Source organism: Monodelphis domestica, chromosome 4 (genome assembly GCF_027887165.1).
Source record: "Monodelphis domestica isolate mMonDom1 chromosome 4, mMonDom1.pri, whole genome shotgun sequence".
In the NCBI taxonomy this organism is placed as follows: Eukaryota; Metazoa; Chordata; class Mammalia; order Didelphimorphia; family Didelphidae; genus Monodelphis; species Monodelphis domestica.
In genome coordinates, this window is record NC_077230.1 from 371,942,611 (window position 1) to 371,967,424 (window position 24,814).

At 36.4% G+C, this 24,814-nt stretch overlaps 1 protein-coding gene and 1 long non-coding RNA gene across 6 annotated transcripts in view; one reads left to right on the top strand and one right to left on the bottom strand.

The window, feature by feature from the left end:
* Positions 1–24,814, bottom strand: part of FOXJ3 (forkhead box J3) — a 190,403-nt gene that overhangs the window by 72,098 nt on the left and 93,491 nt on the right. For 4 of the 5 annotated variants that reach the window (XM_007492924.3, XM_007492925.3, XM_056795313.1 and 1 more), the window contains one exon: positions 20,969–21,043. In XM_007492924.3, the coding sequence (XP_007492986.2) occupies positions 20,969–21,043 (75 nt within the window). Of the gene's footprint in view, positions 1–18,810; positions 20,901–20,968; positions 21,044–24,814 lie in introns of those variants that run through there. The other variant, XM_056795314.1, reaches the window with a different exon arrangement.
* Positions 17,649–24,438, top strand: LOC103099929 (uncharacterized). Its single transcript, XR_001622554.2, has 2 exons — positions 17,649–17,833; positions 23,887–24,438. It is a non-coding gene; the product is annotated as an uncharacterized LOC103099929 (long non-coding RNA).

Below are 24,814 nucleotides of genomic sequence, written 5' to 3' on the forward strand. Positions count from 1 at the left end.
TGTACTTAAAATTTGCAGGTCCTTAGCCTGTCCCTGAGATCCTGAAATGACACACCAGTTAATACCCCAAGAAAATGGCAAAAGGACTAGCCCAGATCTCCCTGCAGAAGAGCCCAGTCCTAACACCAAGTCTGAAGTCAGAATATACGCTGGAAGAATGGGAAAACCAAAAAAAGAATATAATCAAAATGAGCTATTATGGTGGGGAAATGAATGGGAACAACTCCAAAGCATCTCCAAACAAAAATACAGGTTGGTGACAAATTCAATTAGAATTCCAGGAAGAGATAATGCAAGAGACTTTTTAAAGAATTTAAAATGTTTTTATAAAGGGAATGAGAGCACTTGAAGAAAAACTGGAAAAGAAATGAGAACTATAAAAGAAAAAACTGGAAAGGGAATTTACAGCATGGCACAAAAGGAATAAAACCTTGCCCAAGCAACAAAGTCCCTGAAAATTAAAATGGAACAAAGAGAAGTCTTGGCTTTGGGAGGTAACAAGAAATATTAAAACAAAATCAAAGGATGAAAAAAACAGAATATGCAAAGGATCACTTCAAGGAAGGAAAAAATAAAGAAACATTTTAGTATCCTCTTCTGGGCAAAGAAAGGAAGTAATACAGCCTCAAGAATATACTAAAGAATAATTTTTTAGACAGAGGAATTTGAAAATCAGAGAAATAGCTATTATCTGAACTGGCAATTAGCCATAAATTTTTTAAAAGGACCCTAAATCTTTTTCTGTCCATTTCTTGATTTTACAGATGCATTTAATGTATTTAATGTAACAATATGCATACATAGTTATGGCTGTCAATTTTTTTTCTTCCTTATGCCTCTTAGAAAGAGAATCTTTTACACTAAGACCTATAATCTTTGTTACAATTTTGTGACATTTGTCATAAGTCTAATTTCTCTGAATTTTAAATTAGAGGATGTTTGAGTTTTATAGCCCAACAATGCATGGTGATTTTTCAAGAATAGTATACAAAATTAATTCTAATTTTCCAAATGTACAAAATGTGCGAATCCTACTTTTTGAAGGAATTATCACTTCCTTCTAATCATTTTTCAAACGCAGAAAAAAGTTAATCAACTCTATTTTCTATGTTAATGGAGAGAAACAGTAATGTGATGCTGTATAACCAAAAACTGTTAGAACTTGAAATTATTTGATGCTTACATTAGACTGTGACTTTATCTGGCATTGGTAAATTTATAGCACTTTAAAATAAATGAGGTCACGTGACAAAGAACTTTTTAAAAAGGCCTAATAAGATGACCAGAGTTGACTTTAATTTGATTTCAAAATCTAGTTAGTTTTCTTCTTTTAAGAACTTGCCACTATAAAAATAATATGGCTAGTTTTACAGAAATAAAATATTTATAATCAAAACTGTTTAGATACTTTTGATAGAGGTAATCAAAAGTATCCTCAGTGATGAAGTGAAGCTCAAATGTGAACTTTCCTTCAGGGCCAGGCGCAAGGATGCTAAAGAGATTTTTATTATAAAAATAAAATATTTATTGATATATATAAGGATAAAGAAGGATTTCTAATTCTAAGGGATTCTAAATCCACCCAAATAAACTCCCAGGTTCCGCTCTCCTGTGATTCACAGGCTACACTAATCCTCCCTGATCTGACTAACCCAAATTTATAATATCTAAATAAAACCGCTATTATCTTTATAATTCTTACTTAGCCTTCAAATTATAAAATAGCAAAGGCTAGCTGGTTGAGTCTCAACAAGAATCAAGTTTAAGTCTTAACAGATTCAGAAGGACTCTGACTCATAGTCCAAACCAAAGACCAGGTTTTTCTTTGATCTTCTCAGAGTTAAACAATCAGACAGTAATAGATTGTCAATAGTGTTTCCCAAGTTGGGAATGGAAAACACAGAGCTCCTTCAGATCTTTCTCTCAGAGAGAGAGGCAAAGATGTTACCTCCCCCAATCCCGAGAGTCTCTGGAGAGTGTGTCTCTGCCAACTGCCAGAGACCAATTCCCAGCTTCCAGTGAGTAATTGACACAGAAAAACAGTTATAACTGTCAGCAACTGAAATTAACATGCTCTCTCAGCTCTGCTTGAAACTCCAAGTCTTTTCTCAAACCAGCCACTTCTTATCTCTAAACTAATACAACAATACTTATTTTCTAATATCATCCTTACACAACTAAAGACTGATAAGATCTAAGCACAGCGCCACCCAAAGCAGAAAAGTGGCAATTGCCTACCTGGTTTATTCCTACATGGGAAATAAAAGAGGGAAGAAAGAAGAAAGTATTCCCTTTTGGTATATGTCAAGGCTTTAAGTTATTAGAGAGAAAAAAAAAATCCTAACAAATAACTATGAGTTGAGCAAAACTGGTACTAATGTCAACAAGAACATGAAAATGAAGCTTAATAAATCAATGACTGGCTACTGAACAAGCCCCAATGGGAAATAAAAGATGATACTATGTATTATTAATATATTTTGACTCAACAAAAAATTGCCTGTGTCAGCATTAGCTATGTATCTTAATTAATACAAGATCCACAAAACTAAGCAAAGAAATGTTTGCTATACTGCTCTAATTTGAATGTTCATCTATGCCAATAAACAATGCAGGGGAAAAAACTACATTACTATAAGCAATAGCTGCCTCAATTTTATAAGCAAAGAATTTTTTGCTGATCTGGTACAGCAAATCAACTTCAATGACTCAAGACAAAAAAAAAATAATTACAGGCTAAATCATTCTTTGGATTAGCCACAAAAGGGTACAAAGTATCCTCAACAATGATAATCTCCTAAATCTAGTGACTATCAGAAAGGAAACATTTTAAAATTGATAATCCTTTACTATACAGGAAACAAGGAGTCAAAATAAGGCAATCAATCAAGTAGCAGCTCCCAATCCCTACCAGATAATATCTTTTGTTTTTACAGAATAGCTCCCAGCATCTATTGGTTCCTCCACCAGATGAATTTAAATTTACAATTGAGGAAAGACTATATTATATCCACCAATCCACAGAACTAGTTCTAACTTAGGATATACCACTTGGCCACAGTCAAGAACAGAAAATAAGAGAATACAACAAGCATTCATTAAGCACTTACTGTGTCAAGCACTGTGCTAAACAATTGGGATATAAATAAGAAAAAGATGAGTCTCTGGCCTTAAGGAGTTTACAATTTAATGGAAGAAAATACACTCACAAATTTGAAAGCAGTTCGGAGGAGTAGAGGGCTGAGAAGAGAGAATATCCAAATCAAGAGCACAATTAAGGAAAGGCTCTGTTTGCTTCTATATTTTCTAATGTTGAGAATGTTTTATCTTGTCAAAAGCTTTCTATATCTACTGATATAATAATGCAAGTTTATTGTTTTTGTTATATGGTCAATTTTGTTTATTGCCTTCCTGATATTGAACCAGCCCTGCATTCTGGGTATATCTTGATCATAGTTATGATCTTTATGATCTATTACTATAATCTCCTGCATAACATTTAAAAAATTTTGTTTTAATATTTATTAGGGTTATGAGTCTAGTTTTTTCTCTGTTTGAACTCTCTTTGGTTTAAGTATCAAGAAAATATTTGGGTCATAGAAGAAATTTGGTAATATATCTTCATTTCCTATTTTTTTATACAATTTGTGTAGATTTGCATTGAAAGAATTCACTTGTAAATCCATCTGGTCCTGGGGCTTTTTTCTTTGGGAATTCATATATGGCTTGTTCAATTCTTTTAAGATATATTTGAAGTATTTTATTTTATTTTCTGTTTATCAAGGCAATTTATATTTTTGTCAATACTTATTTATTTCATATAGTTAGTCAGTTTTACTAGCTTGACAAAATAACTCCTAAAGATGGCCTTTATTAACATCATTTTTGATATGAGTACTGTTTTTCTATCTTCTTTTAAAATCAAATTAATGTTTTTTCCTAATTTATTCTTTTTAAAAACCAACTACTTTTATTTATTAGTTCAATGTGATTTTTTATACTTTCAATTTTATCTCTCCCTTAGTTTTGTGAAGATAGGATTAACTCTACCCTTGTCTATTTTTAGCTAATTAAATCAAGAATTTAAAAGTACCCCACTTAACCATTAGGTAAGGGAGCTCACAAGTCACTTATTAGTTCACACCCCCAAAGGCCACAAGTACTGCCCTACCTTAGGCAGTGCTAGGCAAATTGGGAGGCTGCAATTGGTTCCCATACAGAAGGGGAGCAATAGGAAGTGATGAACCACAATGACTTTTTACAAAACCCCAATGTTAATTCTTACAGTTTTAAAATTTTTTATTTTTAAAGATTATTTTTCAGTTACATATAGAAATAATTTTAAATCAAATTGACTTTTATTTTTTAATATTTTCCATGTTTACATTTTTCGTTTTCTTTGCCGCCTGTCTTCCCTTCCCCCCCTCCCAGAGCCAACAAGCCATTCCACTGGGTTATACAAATATTATCACTTGATATCTACTTTCATATTATTCATTTTTGCTATGGAGTAATTTTTTAAAGCCTAAACCCCAAATCACATACTCGTATATACATGTGATAAGTGATGTCATGTTTTGCTTTTGCATTTCTACTCCCATAGTTCTTTCTCTCAATAAGACTCCCAGGACCATCCTAGATCATTGCATTGCTACTAGAAGCAAAATCTATTAGATTAGATTGTTCCACAATGTTTTACTTTCTGTGTACAATTATCTCCTGATTCTGCTCATCTCATTCTGCATCATTTTATTAAGGTCCTCCCAGTTCATATAGAAATTCTCCAGATCATCAATCTTTGCAACGCAATAGTATTTATACCACAATTTGTTCAGCCATTCCACAATCAAGGGACAACCCCCCCTCCATTTTCTTTTTTTTTTTTTGCCACCACAAAGAGCACAGCAATAAGTATTTTTTTATTTAGAATATTTTTCCATGGTTACATGATTCATGATCCCTTCCCCCTATCTCCAGCTCTCTCCTCCCCCCTCCCAAAGCCAACAAGCATTTCCAGTAGGTTATACATGTATCATTGTTCAAAACCTATTTACATATTATTCATATTTGCAGTAGAGCAATTCTTTAACATCAAAAACTTAATCATGTCCCTATCACACTATGTGATTGATCATATATTTTTCTAAGGCAATTCTGGTTCCACAGTTCTTTCTCTGGATGTGGATAATGTTCTTTCTTGCAAGTTCCTCTGAATTGTCATGGATCATTGCATTGCTGCTAGTAGAGAAGTCCATTGCATTCGATTGTGCCAGTGTGTGAAGTCTCTGTGTACAGAATTGTGTATTCCTGGTTCTATTCCTTTCATTCTGCATCAAATCCTAGAGATCTTTCCAGTTCACATGGAATTCCTCCATTTCTTTATTCCTTTCAGCACAAGAATATTCCATCACAGACATATACCACAATTTGTTCAGCCATTCCCCAATCAATGGACATCCCCTCATTTTTCAATTTTTTGCCACCCCAAAAAGCATGACTGTGAATATTTTTGTACAAGTCTTTTTCCTTATTGTCTCTCTGGGGTACAAACCTAGTAGTTGTATTGCTGGATCAAAGGGTGTGCATTCTTTTAAGGCCCTGTGGGCATAATTCCAAAGTGCCTTCCAGAATGACTGAATTAATTCACAAATCCATCAGCAATGCATTAGTGTCCTATTTTTGCCACAACCCCTCCAAAATTTATCGTTTTACTTTAATGTCATATTGGCCAATCTGCTAGGTGTAAGTTGGTACCTCAGAGTTCTTTAGATTTGCATTCCTCTAATAAAAGATTTAGAACAATTTTTCATCTGCTTATTGATGGTTGATTTTTTTATCTGAAAAATACCTATTCATGTCACTTGCCCATTTATCAATTGAGAAATGGTTTGATTTTTTTTTTTGGTACAATTGACTTAGCTCCTTATAAATTTTAGAAATAAGACCTTTGTCTGAGGTTTTTTTGTTATAAAAAAATTTTCCCCAATTTGTTGCTTCCCTTCTAATTTTGGTTGCATTAGTTTTATATGTGCTGAAATTTTTTAATTTAATATAATCAAAATTATTCATTTTACAAATTTTGTAGTGTTCTCGATCTCCTGCTTGGTCTTAAATTCCTTCCTTTCCCATAGATCTGACAGGTATACTATTCTATGTTCACCTATTTTTAGAAACAATTTTTGACAATTCTTTTCTTACTTTTTCAATTCAGATTCTCTCCCTCTTTCCCTCCTCCCCAAAGTGGTAAAAATAATCTGATAGGTTACACCTGCGCATTCATGCAATATATATTTCCATATTCTTCATGTAGTGACTGAAAGTACATATCACACATATAATAAAAACACATGAAGAAAATAAAGTGAATGATGGCATGATTTGATCTACAATACAATAAGATCCCAACAGTTCCTTCTTTGGCTGTGGATTAGTGGTTTATAGTTTCTGTTTTCAAATCATGAGTCCATTTCTCTTTTAGGTTTCAGGTTTTCTATTTTTGTTCAATAGTTTTCTAGGATTTTTTTAGTTGCATGCTCAATTCAGTAATCTATTCTTACTCTACTGATTAAAGAGTTTAGAGACATACATTTTCCCCTAATTATTGCTTTGGCTATATTCCCCCCCCCAAAAAAAATTGGTATAATGTCTCATTATTACCTTTAATGACATCATTATTTCTATGATTTGTTCTTTGACCCACCCATTCTTGAGGATTAAGTTAGTTTCAAATCAATTTTTAATCTTTGTTTCAAAGGCCTTTCATGGTCACAGATGAATTTAATACATTCTTTAATTTTCTGCAATTTTTTATTTCTGCATCTTTGAAGTTTCTATACCCTAATATGTGATCAAATTTTGGGACAGTGTTGCACAAAGGATAAGGAGGTTGGAGATAGGAAATACTCAACTCTTACCTGCATTGAAATTGACCCAAAAAGGGAAGAACAATCCAATCCATTGGGGCAGAGAATAGATTTGTGCCGTATAGGGAAGTAGAAGGGTAACAAACAGACTGGCTGGGAAGGAAGCAGTACAAGGGTGGGAGAGGCTGGGGGATAGTTTTAGAAAGACTGCAAGGAAAATTAGGAGGGGAAATAAGAAGGGAGGGGGTGGGTATAAAGGGAAGTAAAATTGGGATGGGAACTAGGGGGACTGATTAAAAACAAACATTGGTGTAGAAGGAAATAGTGAAAGAAGAAAAGGCAGGACCAGGAGTAGAAATCAAAATGCTGGGAAATACACAGCTAGTAATCTTAACTTTGAATGTGAATGGCATGAATTCACCCATAAAACGCAAGTGAATAACAGAGTGGATTAGAATACAAAACCCTACCATACACTGTCTACAAGAAACATACATGAGGAAGATAGACGCACATAGGGTGAAAGTAAGAGGATGGAGTAAAATCTATTGGGCATCAACTGATAAAAAGAAGACAGAAGTGGCAATCATGATATCTGACAAAGCCAAAGAAAAAATAAATCTAGTTAAAAGAGATAGGGAAGGTAATTACATCCTGATAAAAGGCAGTATAGACAATGAGGAAATATCAGTACTCGACATGTATGCACCAAATGGCATGGCATCCAAATTTTTAAAGGAGAAACTAGTGGAGCTCAAGGATGAAATAGATAGAAAAACTATACTAGTGGGAGACCTGAACCTTCCTCTATCCAAACTAGATAAATGAAACCAAAAAATAAATTAGAAAGAGGTAAGAGAAGTGAAGGACATCTTAGAAAAATTAGAGTTAGTAGAAAAATAAATCAAGACAAAAAGGAATACACCTTCTTTTCAGCAGTACATGGTACATTCACAACGACTGACCATGTAATAGGGCATAAAAACATTGAAAACAAGTGCAAAGGAGAAGAAATAATAAATGCAACCTTCTCAGATCATAATGCAATGAAAATAGAAATTAGTAAGGGTACATGGAGAGGTAAATCAAAAGTTAATTGGAAATTAAACAATATGATTCTCCAAAAATGGTTAAAGAACAAATCATAGAAACAATTAATAACTTCATTGAAGAAAATGACAAAGATGATGCATCCTTTCAAAACCTATGGCATGCAGCCAAAGCACTACTCAGGGGGAAATTTATATCCTTGAGTTCATATATTAACAAATTAGGGAGGGCAGAGGTCAATGAATTGGGCATGCAAATTAAAAAACTAGGAAGTAAACAAATTAAAATTCCTCAGATAAAGACTGAATTAGAGATCCTAAAAATCAAAGGAGAAATTAATAAAACTGAAAGTCAAAGAATTATTGATTTAATAAATAATACTAGGAGCTGGTACTTTGAAAAAAATAAATAAAACAGACAAAGTACTGGTCAGTCTAATTAAAAAAAGGAAAGAAGAAAACCAAACTGACAGTATTCAAGATGAAAAGGGAGACCTCACCTCTAATGAAGAGGAAATTAAGGCAATCATTAAAATCTATTATGCCCAATTATATGGCAACAAATATGGAAATCTAGGTGATATGGATGAATGCTTACAAAAATATAAATTGCCTAGTGTAGCAGTCCACCCCTAGCTATGGGCAAGGGGAATAGTTGGTATGTGCAGATTGCCTTAAAAGAGCATGCTCAGTCTTGAGCATGCTCAGTATTGCTCATGGCTGGGAAGGCCTCTGACCCTTGACCCCAGTTTCTCCCAGGTTAGGCGGGAAAACAGGTTTCTTTGTTCTCCCCTGGTTAAGAGAAACCACACCTATGCCTTGTCATTAACCAATGAGAATCATCCCTATGTACTGTGTATATCTGCATATCAAAAACTATATTTAGCCCAGCAAGCTCCGCCTTCTCGCTCTCTCTCTTTCAGGCTAGCTGATGGCTGTCCTTGCAGGAGCTTGGCATCTTTAATCTTTCTCTATTCATCTCTCTGACCTGTGTGGTATTAAATATGGATCTCTGGACTGGTAAAAGCCTACAGAATGGTCCTTTGATCAGAGCTTGGCTGTGGCTCATTGATAATTAATAAAGACTCATTCTGACCACCTCATATCTCTAATTTGACTCCGTCATCCCCCTCGTGGGATCCAAAACTTCTATCCTGTCTCTATCTTCCTACCTTGTGGCTTCTCTCCCCTCTGAGAGAGCTACACCTAGACTAAGAGAGGAAGAAATAGATTACCTAAACAACCCACATATCAGAAAGAGAAAATGAACAAGCCATCAAAGAACTACCTAAGAAAAAAATCCCCAGGTCCAGATGGATTCACAAATTAATTCTATCAACCATTCAAAGAACAACTAATTCCAATATTATATAAACTATTTGACAGAATAAGCAAATTCATTTTATGACACAAATATTATAGTGATTCCAAAGCCAGACGGGTCAAAAACAGAGAAAAAAAAATAGAGACCAATCTCCTTAATGAATATAGATGCAAAGATCTTAAATAAGATACTAGAAAAAAAAAAAGACTCCAGGAAGTCATCAAAAGGGTTATTCACTATGACCAGGTAGGATTCATACCAGGAATGCAAGGATGGTTCAATATTAGGAAAACCATCCACATAATCGACCATATTAACAAGCAAACCGACAAAAATCACATAATTATCTCAATAGATGCAGAAAAAGCCTTTCATAAAATACAACACCCATTCCTATTGAAAACACTAGAAAATGTAGGAATAGAAGGGCTTTCCTAAAAATAATCTTAAAACCATCAGCTAATATCATCTGCAATTGGGATAAACTAGAAGCCTTCCCAATAAGATCAGGAGTGAAACAAAGATGCCCATTTTCACCACTATTATTTAACATTGTACTAGAAACACTAGTAGTAGCAATTAGAGAAGAAAAAGAAATTGAAGTTATTAAAATTGACAATGAGGAGACCAAGCTATCACTCTTTGCGGATGACATGATGGTCTACTTAAAGAATCCTAGAGAATCAACTAAAAAGCTAGTGGAAATAATCAACAACTTTAGCAAAGTTGCAGGATACAAAATAAACCCACATAAGTCATCAGCATTTCTATATATCTCCAACCTATTTCAGCAGCAAGAATTAGAAAGAGAAATTCCATTTAAAATCACTCTAGACAATATAAAATACTTAGGAATCTATCTGCCGAGACAAACACAGGAACTATATGAACACAACTATAAAACACTCACCACAGAATTAAAACTAGATCTAAACAATTGGAAAAAACATTGATTGCTCATGGGTGGGATGAGCTAACATAATAAAAATGACAATCCTACCCAAATTAATTAATTTATTTAATGCCATACCCATAAACTACCAAAAAACTTTTTTACTGAATTAGAAAAAAACATAACAAAGTTCATTTGGAAGAACAAAAGGTCAAGGAAATCATGAAAAAAAAATGCAAAGGAATGAGGACTTGCAGTCCCAGATCTCAAACTATACTATAAAGCAGTGGTCCTCAAATCAATTTGGTACTAGCTAAGAGACAGAAAGGAGGATCAGTGCAATAGACTTGGGGTAAATGACCGCAGCAAGACAATCTATGATAAGCCCAAAGATCCCAGCTTTTGGGACCAAAACCCAGTATTTGATAAAAATTGCTGGGAAAATTGGAAGACGGTATGGGAGAGATTAGGTTTGGATCAACATCTCACACCCTACACCAAGATCAACTCAGATCAGGGTGAATGACCTGAATATAAAGAAGGAAACTATAAGTAATCCAGGACTTCAATCCCCAGAAATCTTTGCTCCACTTCCCCAGAATGCTTTGTAATATCACTGAATTCTCACCTGGGCCGAGATCGAGATGGGGTATTTAACCTGACTGGAAAGACTTCTGGGCCTCCTTTTCTTTCCTGTTTCCGCTTGCAAGCAGACGGGTCTTTCGTGATGAAGTTTAGTCTAGGCCTCTCTCTGGCCTAGAATGTGCTTTTCTTACTTGTATATTCTTAAGTTCTTAATCTTAAATAAACCTCTAAAATATAATACTCCTTGCAGAGAGAAACTAATTTCTACCCTGCCTCAGTTTCCCCAAATTTTAACTTACACAAATTAGGCAAACACAGAATAGTATACTTGTCAGACCTTTGGGAAAGGAAAGATTTTAAAACCAAGCAAGAGCTAGAAAAAAAAATCATAAAGTGCAAAATCAATAATTTTGTTTACATCAAATTAAAAAGTTTTTGTACAAACAAAACTTAGGCATCCAAAATTAGAAGGGAAGCAACAAATTGGGAAACAATTTTCATTACAAAAACCTCTGACAAAGGTCTAATTACTCAAATTTATAAAGAGCTAAACCAATTATACAAAAAGGCAAGCCATTCTTCAATTGATAAATAGGCAAGGGACATAAACAGGCAATTTTCAGCCAAAGAAATAAAAACTATTAATAGGCACATGAAAAAGTGTTCTAAATCTCTCATAATCAGAGAGATGCAAATCAAAACAACTCTGAAGTATCACCTCACAGCTATCAGGTTTGGCTAACATGACAGCAAAGGAAAGTAATCAATGTTGGAGGGGATGTGGCAAAGTCGGAACATTAATACCTGCTGGTGGAGTTGTGAATTGATCCAAATCATTCTGGGGGGCAATTTGGAACTGTGCTCAAATGGTGCTAAAAGACTGTCTGCCCTTTGATCCAGCCATAGCACTGCTGGGTTTGTACCCCAAAGAGATAATAAGGAAAAAGACACGTACAAAAATATTCATAGCTGCGCTCTTTGTGGTGGCAAAAAATTGGAAAACTAGGGAATGCTCTTCAATTGGGGAATGGCTGAACAAATTATGGTATATGTTGGTGATGGAATGCTATTGTGCTCAAAGGAATAATAAGGTGGAGGAATTCCATGGGAACTGGAACAACCTCCAGGAATTGATGCAGTGAGAGGAGCAGAACCAGGAAAACATTGTACACAGAGACTGATACATTGTGGTACAATCGAATGCAATGGACTTCTTCATTAGTGGCAATGCAGTGACCCTGAACAATGTAACCATGAAAATGTGGTTTGCCAAGACTGTGAATTGCCAAAACTGTAAAGATAATTGTTAGTGTCTTGATTTAAAATCTAAAATTAAGTGGTCTCCATGGGAAAATTCCCAAATATGAAAATACCCAAGTCAGCTGGGTTTTATGGAGATTTTAATTAATATAAATGAAGGAATTAAGGGAAGGGAAGAGAGGAGGGGAGAGAGAGGAGGGGAGAGAGGGGAGAGAGAGAGAGAGAGAGAGACAGAGAGAGAGAGAGAGAGACAGAGAGAGAGAGAGAGAGAGAGAGAGACAGAGAGAGAGAGAGACAGAGAGAGAGGGGGGGGGGATTAAACTGCTTGGGGACTTTCATTGTTGAATCAAGAGTTTACAACTTTATCTTCCCCTAAGGCACTGTCTGAGTAGGGCGGAGTAATTTTGATTTTAAAAAGTTCCCAATACATTCCTGATCAAGTATTTCCATTGTTACAATAGGGGAATAGCTAGACTAAATCTTCTAAAGTACAGTCTGAGAAGTTTTTAAGATTCACAATTGACAACTGACTGAGGTTACTGATCATGTATGAGACTAGGCAAGATACTAAAATTCACCAGTAACAGAAAAACAAATCAACTTATGGTCAACCAGTAGTATTACTCCTGTACATAAAGGCCAGCACATTATAATTGAGTTTCAAATAAACATTCTAAAATTCTGTAAAGACTAAGTACTTGCTTATCAAATTGGTCTATGTTTGACTATTTAAGAACCTTCACCAGAGTTTCTTCTTATCACTATATAAACTCCTCAGGTTGTCATTTAAATCTCTTCACAATTTGGCTCCATTCTACATTTCTGAGCTTATTTCATATTACTTCCCTTCCATATACTCTTTTATTCCAGAAAAATCAAGCTATTTGCTATTCCTAGAGGTTAGGTCCCTTTCCTTGAATCACAAATACATATCCCATTTTCTCCACTAATACAACAGCTACACTACTACTAATAGCCTTTGGTTGCTTCTGGAAATTTCTCATAAATTGTAAACTCCTTGAAGGCAGGAATTATTAACAAATGTTTACAGACTGACTGGCCTCCCTAATTCAAGTCTCTCTTGATCTTTCCAAAGCACAGATTTGACTATGTTGCCCCATTCTTCAATAAACTCCAGCAGTTCAATATTACTTCCAGGATCAAATATAAAGTCCTACATCTGGCATTTAAAGTCCTTTACAACTTGGTTCATTCCTACTTTTCCGGGATTCTTACACTTTATTTCCTTACATACTACAATCTAGCAACACTTGAACCCATGACTTCCCATCTCCAGACCTGGCTCTCTTTCCACTAAGCTACTTAGCTGTATAGCCTTAACCCTAATTCTTAAAAGTCTCTTTAAACATGAAGGTGGTAAAAAAGCAAAAAGTTACACATACACTGCTGGTGTTACTACAACGTGATGGAATCCATTTTAGAGAATAACCTGAAAATGCACTACAAAATTTTAATTATGCCTTGGTGTTCAAATAATCCCAATACAGAAAATATAACCAAAGGGCAGAGTTAAAAAGAAAAAAAAATATATGATTTATTAAGCAAATATTTACAGTGGCACTATTTCAATTAGAAAAAAAAAAAACCCTACATGTGTAGAATGGCTAAAACTATGAAATGCACCTTCCCATTAAAAATGGTAGGTACAATAAAAAGAAATATTAAGAAGGAAAGAAGAGACTAATAGAATAACGCTATTTATGCATATGGGTACATAAGAATAAGAAAATGGTGACAAGAGGGAAAATGAAATTCCTAGTCAGCAAAGAAAGGAAATGGAGAAATCAATTACATAGCCATTAAAAAAAATAGGGCAATAATTTGAAAGAAGGGAACAAAAAAAATAAAAGCTGAGTGGAAAAGGAATAGGAGTAGAGAGCCAGAAATACTAATTTGGAGACATAGGGGAAAAAGAAGAACCAACAAAATAGCAATACTACACAATGAATAGATATTTTGACAAGGATGACCTGGATTTTTCAGCAACCCAAAAACCTGAAGTCTTTTACAATATCAAGGAGATTAAAAGGAACTAAACCACAAATAAAAGCTAGCTATGTGAAACTATCTTATATGTCACTAAGAGACTTCAAATCCCAGATGAACTCTTTGTTTTCCCATAGGAAGAACTGCAAGTTCCATGAAGGAAAAAATTAGTTTCATACTCAATTTGTATTCCCAACATCAGCTGCACCTCATGGGCACTTTAACAGTGTTTGACCTGAATTCTATAAATTGGGCATTTCCAAACACATCTTGCCTCCATCTATAATTGTTCTAAGGTACAGTCACCTGAAAAAAGTTGAATAAGGACCTCATCACCACTAGGCCAAATCAATAATCCCACTGCCTTGTATATACAATGTAGTAGGAGAGAAAAGCCAAACTGCCCACAGTACACTTGCATTTCTGTAACAACCATCCTGTGAGTTAGATAGGATAGTATCCACTCACCTCCCCATCAAGGAAAACACTTTGTGACCCACACTTATGTCTGCCTAAAAACTCATAATCTAGAACTGTGAAAGAGATCTCAGAAGTCACCTAATCCAATCCTACTGTTTTCTAAGGAAACTAATGCCCAGGGAAGTTAAGTGACTTGATCTAGGCCCAAGACAAACCTATGGGCATGCGTGCCAGCAAGGACATGCAGAGCATTCTCTGTGTATCTCTCATGCACACCATCACTCGCCAGAATTAATTACTGGAAAGGCTGAGGGCCTCGGGTAGAGCTGCTGCTGCCTTCCCTCTCTCCACTGTGCCTGATAACATGTTTTCACTTTACCCACCTCCCCCCCCCCCTTTGTCTAGAAGACCAATGGGAGCACTTACTTCCCTCTCCCTCTACACCACACCTCAGGTTATCACCTACCTCTCTGCCCAGCAGCTAAGGGAAGGGAGTCATGTGGTATTGGGGGGGAGGGGAGAGCAGGGGTCAGACATGGGACATAGTCTCCAAAAAGTTTGCCATCACTGGCCTAGATCAACCAGGAATTTTCAGAGATATCTCCTACCTCCTAACTACCAGGTCTCCTACCTCAAAGAACTCTTTCCACCAAATTCCACCACCATCTGAAAGTTATCATAATGTTAATGTTAATATGTAGGCCAATCCTACTTCAAAATTACAGACCCAGAGACACTATTGCATTGCTGGTACAGTTGTGAGTTGATCCAACCATTCTGGAAGGCAATTTGGAACTATGCCCAAAGGGCTTTAAAAGAATGCCTGCCCAAGCAACAATTTTCCCTACCCCCAGGCAGGGCTGTTTGACAATGGATTCAGGTCTGACTAGAGCCAACCTGGGCCAGTCTCGGGCTGTCCAATACAGATGGCAAGGAAGCAGCCTGAGAGAGACGGGGGGAGCCTGTAGCCCCCTGGCTGGATCCGTCCATCAGAGTCTCAATGGAAGTTTTTGCTTTGTGACACATCCAGACCAACCCAGCTGAATCTAATCCCATCAGGAGCCCTCAGAGCTCAAGGAGGCCAGGACGCCTCCCCCCAAAGAGTGCAGGGCCCTCTGAAAAGACAGGAAGCTCAGGGCCGGCAAAGGCACTGAGGTACCTTGCGAACAGTGCTGTGCCAGGCTCGGAGCATGGAAATAAGGCAGAGGATAAGCAACTGGAGGAAACTGAGAGCAGTAACACCCGAAATGCCAGCAGGCAGGGGAGGGCAGACCCTGGACTTCCCCAGGAAGACAGCGCAGCTGAGAAGAACGGACAATTTGCCTAGGGCTAAAGCCTCGGACCATCAGACAGATACACTAAGAGCCAGTCCTCCTCACTCAGATTTCTGACTGGAAAGGGGAAGAAAAACCATAGAGATGGCAAACAGTACAGAAGTGCAAAAGCCTCCAAACACCAAGAAAAGCAAGAAGAAGGGGGTGACTTTGGACATATTTTATGGAGCAAAAATACAAAATACAGAGGAGATAGAAGAGGAAACACAAACAAATGCTCCAAAACCTTCCAAAGGAAATGGAAATTCCCCACAAACTCTTGAAGAATTCAAATAGGAAATTATCAAAAAGATGGAAGCCTTCTGGCAGGAAAAATGGGAAACAATGCAAAAGGAACTCAGCAATCTGAGAGACCAAAATATGCAATGCAGAAACAGCTCAAAGCCTCAAAAAACAGGTCAGACCAAACTGAAAAGGAAAACCAGTCTTTAAAGGTCAGAATCAGGCAACTGGAAGATAATGATCTTGCAAAAGAGCAAGAATTAATAAAGCAAAGTCAAAAGACTAAAGAATTAGAAGATAGCATAAAATATCTCACTGACAAGGTGATAGATCTGGAAAACAGAGGAAGGAGAGACAATCTGAGAATCATTGGTATACCAGAGAAGCCAGAAATAAACAGTAATCTTGATATCATAATACATGATATCATCAAAGAAAACTGCCCAGAGATTCTAGAACAAGGGGACAAAATATTCATTGAAAGAGTCCACAGAACACCCCCTACACTAAATCCCCAAAAGACAACTCCCAAATTCCAAAGCTTCCAAGCAAAAGAAAAAAGCTTACAAGAAACCAGAAAAAGACAATTTAGATATAAAGGAACACCAATCAGGGTCACACAGGACCTAGCAATTAATAGACTGCCTGCCCTTTGGTCCAGCCATACCACTGCTGCGTTTATACCCAAGAGATAATAAAGAAGGCTTGTACAAAAATATTTAAAGCCACGCGCTTTGTGGTGGCAAAAAATTGGAAAATGAGGGTATGTCCTTTGAATAGGTAATGGCTGAACAAACTGTTGTATCTGTTGGTGATGGAATACTATTATGATATAAAGAATGATGAACTGGAGGAATTCTATGTGAACTGGAACAACCAGGAATTGAAGTAGAGTGAAAAGAGCAGAACCAGGAAAACATTGTAGAGACTGATAGACTGCGGCACAATCGAACAGAATGAACATCTCTACTAGCAGCAATGCAATGATACTAGACTCTAAATGATCTCTAAATGCAAATATTAATAATATAGAAATAGATCTTGATCAATGATACAAGTAAAACCCAGTGGAATTGCTTACTGGCTACAGGAGGGGGGAGGGAAAAGTCAAGGGAAAGAAAACAAATCATGTAACCATGGAAAAATATTCTATTAATTAAATAAATGGATTTTTTTAGAAAAAAAAAATTACAGACCCAGAGATGGGGCATGTCCTTGGTTCAAATCTGGCCTCAAGACACTTCCTAGCTGTATGACCCTGGTCAAGTCACTTAAACCCCATTACCTAGTGTGAATCTTGAAATTTCTCAGACTTTTGAACCTTAAAAAATTCCCAGACTACTTCATAAGGCTGGGTTAAGACCATTCCCCATTAAAACAATGAAGGAACTTAGATCAAGAATGTGAGAACTCAGATCAGGAATGTAAAGACCTCTATTCCACCCGTACTTCAGTCTGCTTTAGCGGAAAAAACCCCTTGCTGAACAATGAAAAGTACTTAAACCCATACTTAAGCCATGCCTATTTTTAGTACTAATACAAAGGGGTCCTAAGTACCTATAAAGGTCAGGCAACTTGTGAATTTACAAAGAGCAAAGAGGAAAAAACTTACTCAGAGATCCTAGTCTACTCAAGTGTGAATTACTCAAAAGATTAGTCTACTCAGGTGTGAACTAAGAATGGTCTGTTCTTTGAAAAACGTCTACTGTGATTGGTAGATATAAGGACTTAGGAGAGGTGACATAGGAGAAAATGCCCTTTAAATAGGAGCTCAGATTCATTCAGATGGACATTCAGATTGAGGATTGAGCTGGTGGAGGCAGCTGAGATGATGCTGGCCTGGTGTCACTAGAATCCTTGCTTGGACAGATCGTGTGGTGAGTAATTAAAGACTGACTGATCTCTCTCTCTCTTAAGACTCAGGTCTAGGCCATGTTGGCTAAGGCCCTTCATACTTATTCCTCTTTTATTCTCTCTCTCCTTCTTTAATTCCTCATTGTATTAATTAATTAAAATCTCTATAAAACCCAGTTGACTTGGGTATATTTCATAATTGGGAATATTTCCCTGGCGACCACCTTATATATATTGATTTAAAAAATAAAACACTGTAGTGAAAACATATTTCCTACGGTCACAACTTACTCATCCACTCTTATATCTACTACAATTTAAGTCTTCCACTATTTTAACTCACTACAGTTTAAAGCCTCAACTATTTTAACTCTTACACTAGCCCTTACTGCACTTCTGCCTTGAAATCAATACACGGTATTGATTCTATGATGGAAGGCAAGGGTTTTTCTTTTTCTTTAAATTATAACCCAAATGTGACAATCAAGAAATTATAAATATAGGCCAGAAAGAATAATCGAGATGAAAGGTAATATCAAAGTCTATCTAATCATATTCTACAAATAAGACAAGTGAAACTCAATAAAGGGAAACTATTTATCTGTGGCCAAATAATTATATTAGTGGAAAAGCTGAGACCAAGATCCATTTCTAAAATCACTCAATCACTCCTGCTCACAGGTTAGGTTAGGGTAGGGTCAAATTGAGATGGTAGTCCTTGCCTTCTGTGGGACCTGCATTTCCCTTATCAGGTGAGACAATGTATACAAAGGTTGTACAAACTATACACAAAATCATCATAAGGCAATTTTGTGAAGACTATTGAGGGGGAGGGGAGGGGGTGTAAAGATTAAATTTAACTCTCCTCCGATTGTGAAAATGAAATTAACTCTCCCAATAATTATGAAAATTAAATTAATTCCCCTGCCCATTTTTAGATTTAACCACCAAAAGTATAAATACCCTATTCACACTTGAGTGGGGGAGGTCTGTGACTCACGTGTGTGATAGTGGGTGACAAATCAGAATTGACTAACTGTCCCCTGAGCAGTCCTAAACAAAGCTTTAGACTATGATTTGTCCACATAAAAAGTGGAGGAAGGCACAGGAAGTGATGCAAAAGAAAGTGTCTTTAAAAGGGAATTCCAACTTCCTATGGAGGAGAATCCTTTAGATTCATGGGAGTTCTTTGAGATCTTGAGAGAGAACTTCTGACTTCTTCTGGAGTTCTGAGTTCTAGTTGAAGGCTGGTAAAGAATCTGTTGACTAGACCTGAGACCCTGTACATGGTGAAACTGTCCTTGAATCTCTCCCCTTTGGACTGATATGTGTCAAGTGAAAAAAGCTGACTCTCCTTTCCTGGATTATCTGAAGAGACTAGCCTCAGGAGAGACCTATCCATTTGAGAGAGGCTCCCTGAATCTCCAGGTCCTCGGCTTCAAGGGCTGAGGCCACTCCAATTAAGGACTAAACTCCCCTGCCTGTTTTTGAGCCAGGGGTTGGAGCAAAACACTTAGTGCTTAGGCTAGGTATTTTACCCGATCCTCTCTCTGATTTTCTAACTTCACTCTTTCTATATTTTGTAAATAAACTGTAAATAAATCTCTTTGGAATTTCATAAAATTCCTGGCAACCCTATCTTAAATAATCTAGTCCAACCTTTTTATATAAGCCCCCTTTTCTCCTTACAGGAGGTCAGTTCAAAGGAGCATAGTGATAAGAAATGGAAAGTCTTGTGTGAAAAACAAAAGAGAGAAGGCCATATGACTGAGGATAAAATGCAATGATAGCAACAAATCTGGGATGTAAGGTAGAGAAAGGACTTTATATTTCATCCTATAGGTAGCAAAAAAAAAAAGTGATATAGTGAGACTTTTAACAGCTTTATAGAAGACAGAGATTAGAGAGGGATGAGAGGCTGGAGGAGGGAAACTGGTAGGTTTTTCAAATGGTCTAATCGAGAGATAATGAGAGCTACTTACAAGATATTATCACTTCCTCCCCTTACATTTACTAAGTACTTACTGGGTTAGAGAAACCTACGTCTGATACAAAACACATGGGAATCCCAAGTACTTAAAACAGGAATAATAAAATTCAATTACTGTTCCACAGACTAACCTGAGAATCTACCATTTGTAGAAATCAACCCCAAAAAGAGGCATCAGGATTTTATCCTTTAGAGAGCAGGCAATTTCAGATTCCAAGTTCAAATCACACTGCTTTTCACATTAGTATGCAGAAATTTTTCTTTTGAACAAAATAAACTCAAAAGAATTTAGGGTAGAGAAATAAAGCTAAAGTCAAAAGAGTGTAGAAAGAACATTAAATACAACATGGAAGAAGTTCATCCTATAAATTTTAGTCTTCCTTTTCATCATAAGGAATATATGGTCTCTAATATGTGGGAAAAAAAATTTAGCCAAATTTTAATTTATAATGATGCTAACAGACTATCACTCCAAACAACAGTACAAAACAGGAAACTAGCTTTCAGTGGTACAAGGACCAATCTACTGTACTTGGATCACTCACTCCCCTTCCTCAATTTGTCTCTCTCCAATGCCTTTGAGAAAGGAGTCTACTAACTTCAGCCTCTTAATAACTTCCCTTAAACATTAAAGAAGGATGATCTTTGAGGACCAGCTCTAATTTTTTGTAATTCTGCTCAACCATCCTACTAATGAAATAAGATAGGCCCTATTGTTTTATAGCCCTAATATTTGTTATTTTTATCCATTTTTATAGGCATATCTTTAATTTTTAAATTTGTATTTGAACAATTTTCCAAGTGCCTATTAAAAATCTCTAATTCCTACTTTTAAAACTCTCAAATCAATATGCCATTCAGGCCATTCCTCCATTGGGAAATCAGTATTATAAATATAAACATGGATCAAATCCTATGGATTCAGAATATTAAATTTGTATCAATTAATTATATTTACCACAAATTTTCCTTTCCCAGGCTGTTTACTTTTCTTTAATTTTGCTTTTTTGTCCTATTGGTATTTTTGCAAGGTTATTGATATTTAGATTATATAATAATCTTTTAAATTTCTTCAATAACTTTCCTTTGTATTATTGTACTGGATAAGCATTAAAAATGTAATTTAAGGATTCAACTTTCTTAGATCAATAAAAGGAAACTCTCCTACCTTTCCAGGGTCATCCTTGGATCGAGGCACTTTAAGAAAACACTTGTTCAGAGATAGGTTGTGTCTTATGGAATTCTGAAATTAAAAAGGAAAGAAGAATCAGAGTTAAATAAAAGTTTGTTTTTTAAAAGTCTTTTAAAGTTAATATAATAAAATGGAAAATCCTACCTAAACTAATTTACTTATTCGGTGCCATACCTATCAAACTACCAAAAAAAATTTTATAGAACTAGAAAAAATTATTACAAAATTCATCTGGAAGAATAAAAGATCAATAATATCAAGGGAACTAATAAAAAAGTAAAGGATGGGGGCCTAACAGTACTAGATCTTAAGATGTAAAACAAAACAGTGACCATCAAAACAATATGGTACTGGCTAAGAGATAGAAGAGTAGATCAATGTAATAGACTAGGGGTAAATGACCTTAGCAAGCAAGTGTTTGTTTGATAAAAAAAGATCCCAACTTTTGGAACAAGAATTCACTATTTGACAAAAACTGTTGGGAAAATTGGAAATCAGTATAAAAAAAAAAATTAGGTTTAGGTCAACATCGTACAGCCCAATCCAAGATAAATTCAAAATGGATAAATGACCTAAATATAAAGAGTGAAATCATAAATTAGGTGAAAATTGAATTGTGGGAACAGTATAAAAAGATTCAGGGGCTTTCCATTAAACAAGACTTTGGAAATGCCCCATTTACCCAGCTTGCAAGATCTCTGGGTAGAAGCCATAGTTTATAAGTAGTCAGACACATAGCTTCCCCCTCCCCATCCACCCATCCCAGCATGAGAATTTAATCTAATTCCTCCCCAAATACTAAATGTCCTTTCAAGAAACTACTGATGCAGAAATTCTATGAGAAACTTAAACTCTGTTAGATGGTTACACATTGACATTCTGAATTATCACCTATAGAAAACTCTGTTGAGAACCACTGGAACCAAAGGATTAAAGATCCTTTAATGGATCTACATCCATTGTCTCTGTCTTGTAAATCATTACTAACCATTGTCTCTACAAAAGGCTTACCTAATCCCTTAGCCCAAGTCATTTTCTCTATAAGAATATACCTGAAATCATTAAACTTTGTCACTGATGAGCATGAGGATCTTTGTGTCTGTAAGTTGTCTTCTGACCCTCCTGATCCCAACTCTATTTCTCTTATCCCATTCTGTGACCCACAAATAATTTGAGAAGTTGTACTCTGTGCACTCAAATGTGGAGCTTATTTGGTTTGGCATCATCCTCAGGCAGCAGGTAAGAGAAACTCTCCCCTTTCTGTTTGGCAGAAGGCATATTTTTGGAGCCAGGGGTGGGGGCATCTTATAGTCAGGAGTAAAAACATGGAACTAACTAGCTTCTTTTCTTGCCCCATCTCTTTTTCCCCTTTCTGCCTCCCCACCACCTCAAAAAAAAATAAATTAAAAATAAATTAAAAAGCCCTACATTTCTCAAAAGAAAAGTAAATAAACTCAGAAAACTTTCATATCATCAGAGAGTGAAAAGAACCAATTTGTAAACATCAATCTTCAAAACTCCCTGCAAAAATTAACTTTTTCTAACCAGCTCCTGAAATGTAAAAAGCCCCAGAAAAAGTGCAAATAACTTTTAGGCAGCCAAATACCCTTCAGAATAGGGCTTCTAATGTTACCAACACAATTTACCCCCACTGCTGGCTATCCCCCAGAAGTCTATTACTCCGTATTACCAATTAGTAGCCACTATGAGGGCAGCAGGGTAGTTCAGTGGATTGAGAGTCAGGCCCAGAGATGGGAGGTCCTGAGTTCAAATCTGGCCTCAGATACTTCCTAGCTGTGTGACCCTGGGAAAGTCACTTAACCCCCATTGCTTAGCCCTTACCACTCTTCTGCCTTGGAACCAATACCCAGTATTGATTCTAAGTTGGAAGATAAGAGTTTAAATAAAAAAAAAATAAAAATAAAAAAAGAATAGCTACTATGTATATCACATAGCCAAGTGCACTGAGAAACTTTAATTACTTCAAAAATTAATGACTTTATTCCAACAGTTTAAAATTTTACAGCTGGTTCAACAATATCCTGCTCTTTTTATAGTTCATATTAGATCATATATGCTTTACCTGGATACCTGACTAATGGGAATTCCACGGCTGACACAGCCACCTTTATTTGCGCCAACACAAACTCAGCCAATTCTATTACAAAAGCAAAGGAATCCCATGCAATGCATCACCAAAATGCTAATGCCTTAAGGAAAATGTTTTCACTGACCAAAGAACAGGCTAGGCAAATAGTAAAACAATACCAATTATGTCCACCTGCAATATCAATGACCTCCTATGGTGTAAATCTAAAGGGTTTGTTTCCCAACCATATATAGTAAAATGAATGTTACACACTTTCCATCATTTGGTAAGTTGGCATAAGTTCATGTTATAATAGACACTTTTTCTCAATTTTTATTTTCTACCTGCTTGTCAGGAAAAGCAGCCAAGCATGTCATCACGCACCGCCTTAATGCTTTTGCTGTGATGGGCATGCCAAAACAAATCAAAACAGATAATGGTCTGGCTTACACCTCTCGGACCTTTAAAGACTTCAAAGCCAAGTTTTCTATTAAATTGAAAATTGGAATACCTTACAACCACAAGGACAAGGAATTGTGGAAAGAGCTCATTTGAATTTAAAGAGGCAGATAAAACATTTCTTGGCTTGCCACCTATTTAACAAATCTTCAAATCACATTCTGAAACATGCAACTTATGTTCTAAACTTCTTGAATACAGACAAAAAGGGTGAATCCCCTACAGAAAAATACTATTCTGCACAACATCCCAGTCATACACTAGTAATATGGAAAGACGTATTCATTAATAAATAGTTAGGTCCTTACCTAGTATTGTTCTGGCTCTGTATGTGTCTTTCCAACAGATTCTACATCACCTATTTGGGTCCTGGAGAGGTTCCTGAGACAACACCATGGAACAGCTTCAAAACAAGATAAAAAGGCTCTCCCTAAGGACTACACCCTATCCACCCCCTCACCAGGCTCATCAGACAAGGACAGCTGATCCACCCACCTGGGGACAAGTGGAAGAACTTGTGGCAGTATACCACAAAGATCAAAGATGAACTGATCCCGCCCTAATCTTTTTAGCAACGTCAGCATTATTAACTTGCCAGGTACCTTATGCTCTGGAGATGTTGAGTATACCAGCCTACACCAATAACACCTTTTGGGCTTATCTCCCAGACCTTTCCCCCTTGCTCGCCTTGGTATCACCAATCACCAGCTGTGTATACAAACTATTCATTATTCCAACGTCTCCCTCTGGGAGACAGAACTCCTACTGTGCACCCCTATAACTTAACTACACTCACTACGGATTTCCCCATATGTTTATCTTTTCGCAGACCAGTCACAGGATGTATAACTGTTACAACCACCTTAGTGCAAAAACTGATACTACTTATACTCAGAAATCTGTGTATCCCTGATTGAGATCTATGGAGACCCTACCCCACCATTTTCTCCCCCAGACCACTAGTAGGGTATCCCTCTCATCCAGAAATGACCCAAAAAACAGGGCTTCCAATTTTTCTCTGGTGTTATGTCCTACAACCCAGAAAGATTACTATCCCAGACACTAATATCCAGGTTATTGATTGGGCCACTCCAGGCTCTACTATGTGGACCATCCCAAGCAGCATAGGATGGGATGACTCAGAAAAGTATTCCTATCCACTCCATTCTGCACACATGCCAGTAGGAGGGTGGACTGCTCTCATATTATCTATTGGAAAAATCCACCACACATATATTTGGCAATTTCCGTATTCATGGACAGAAATTACTTTA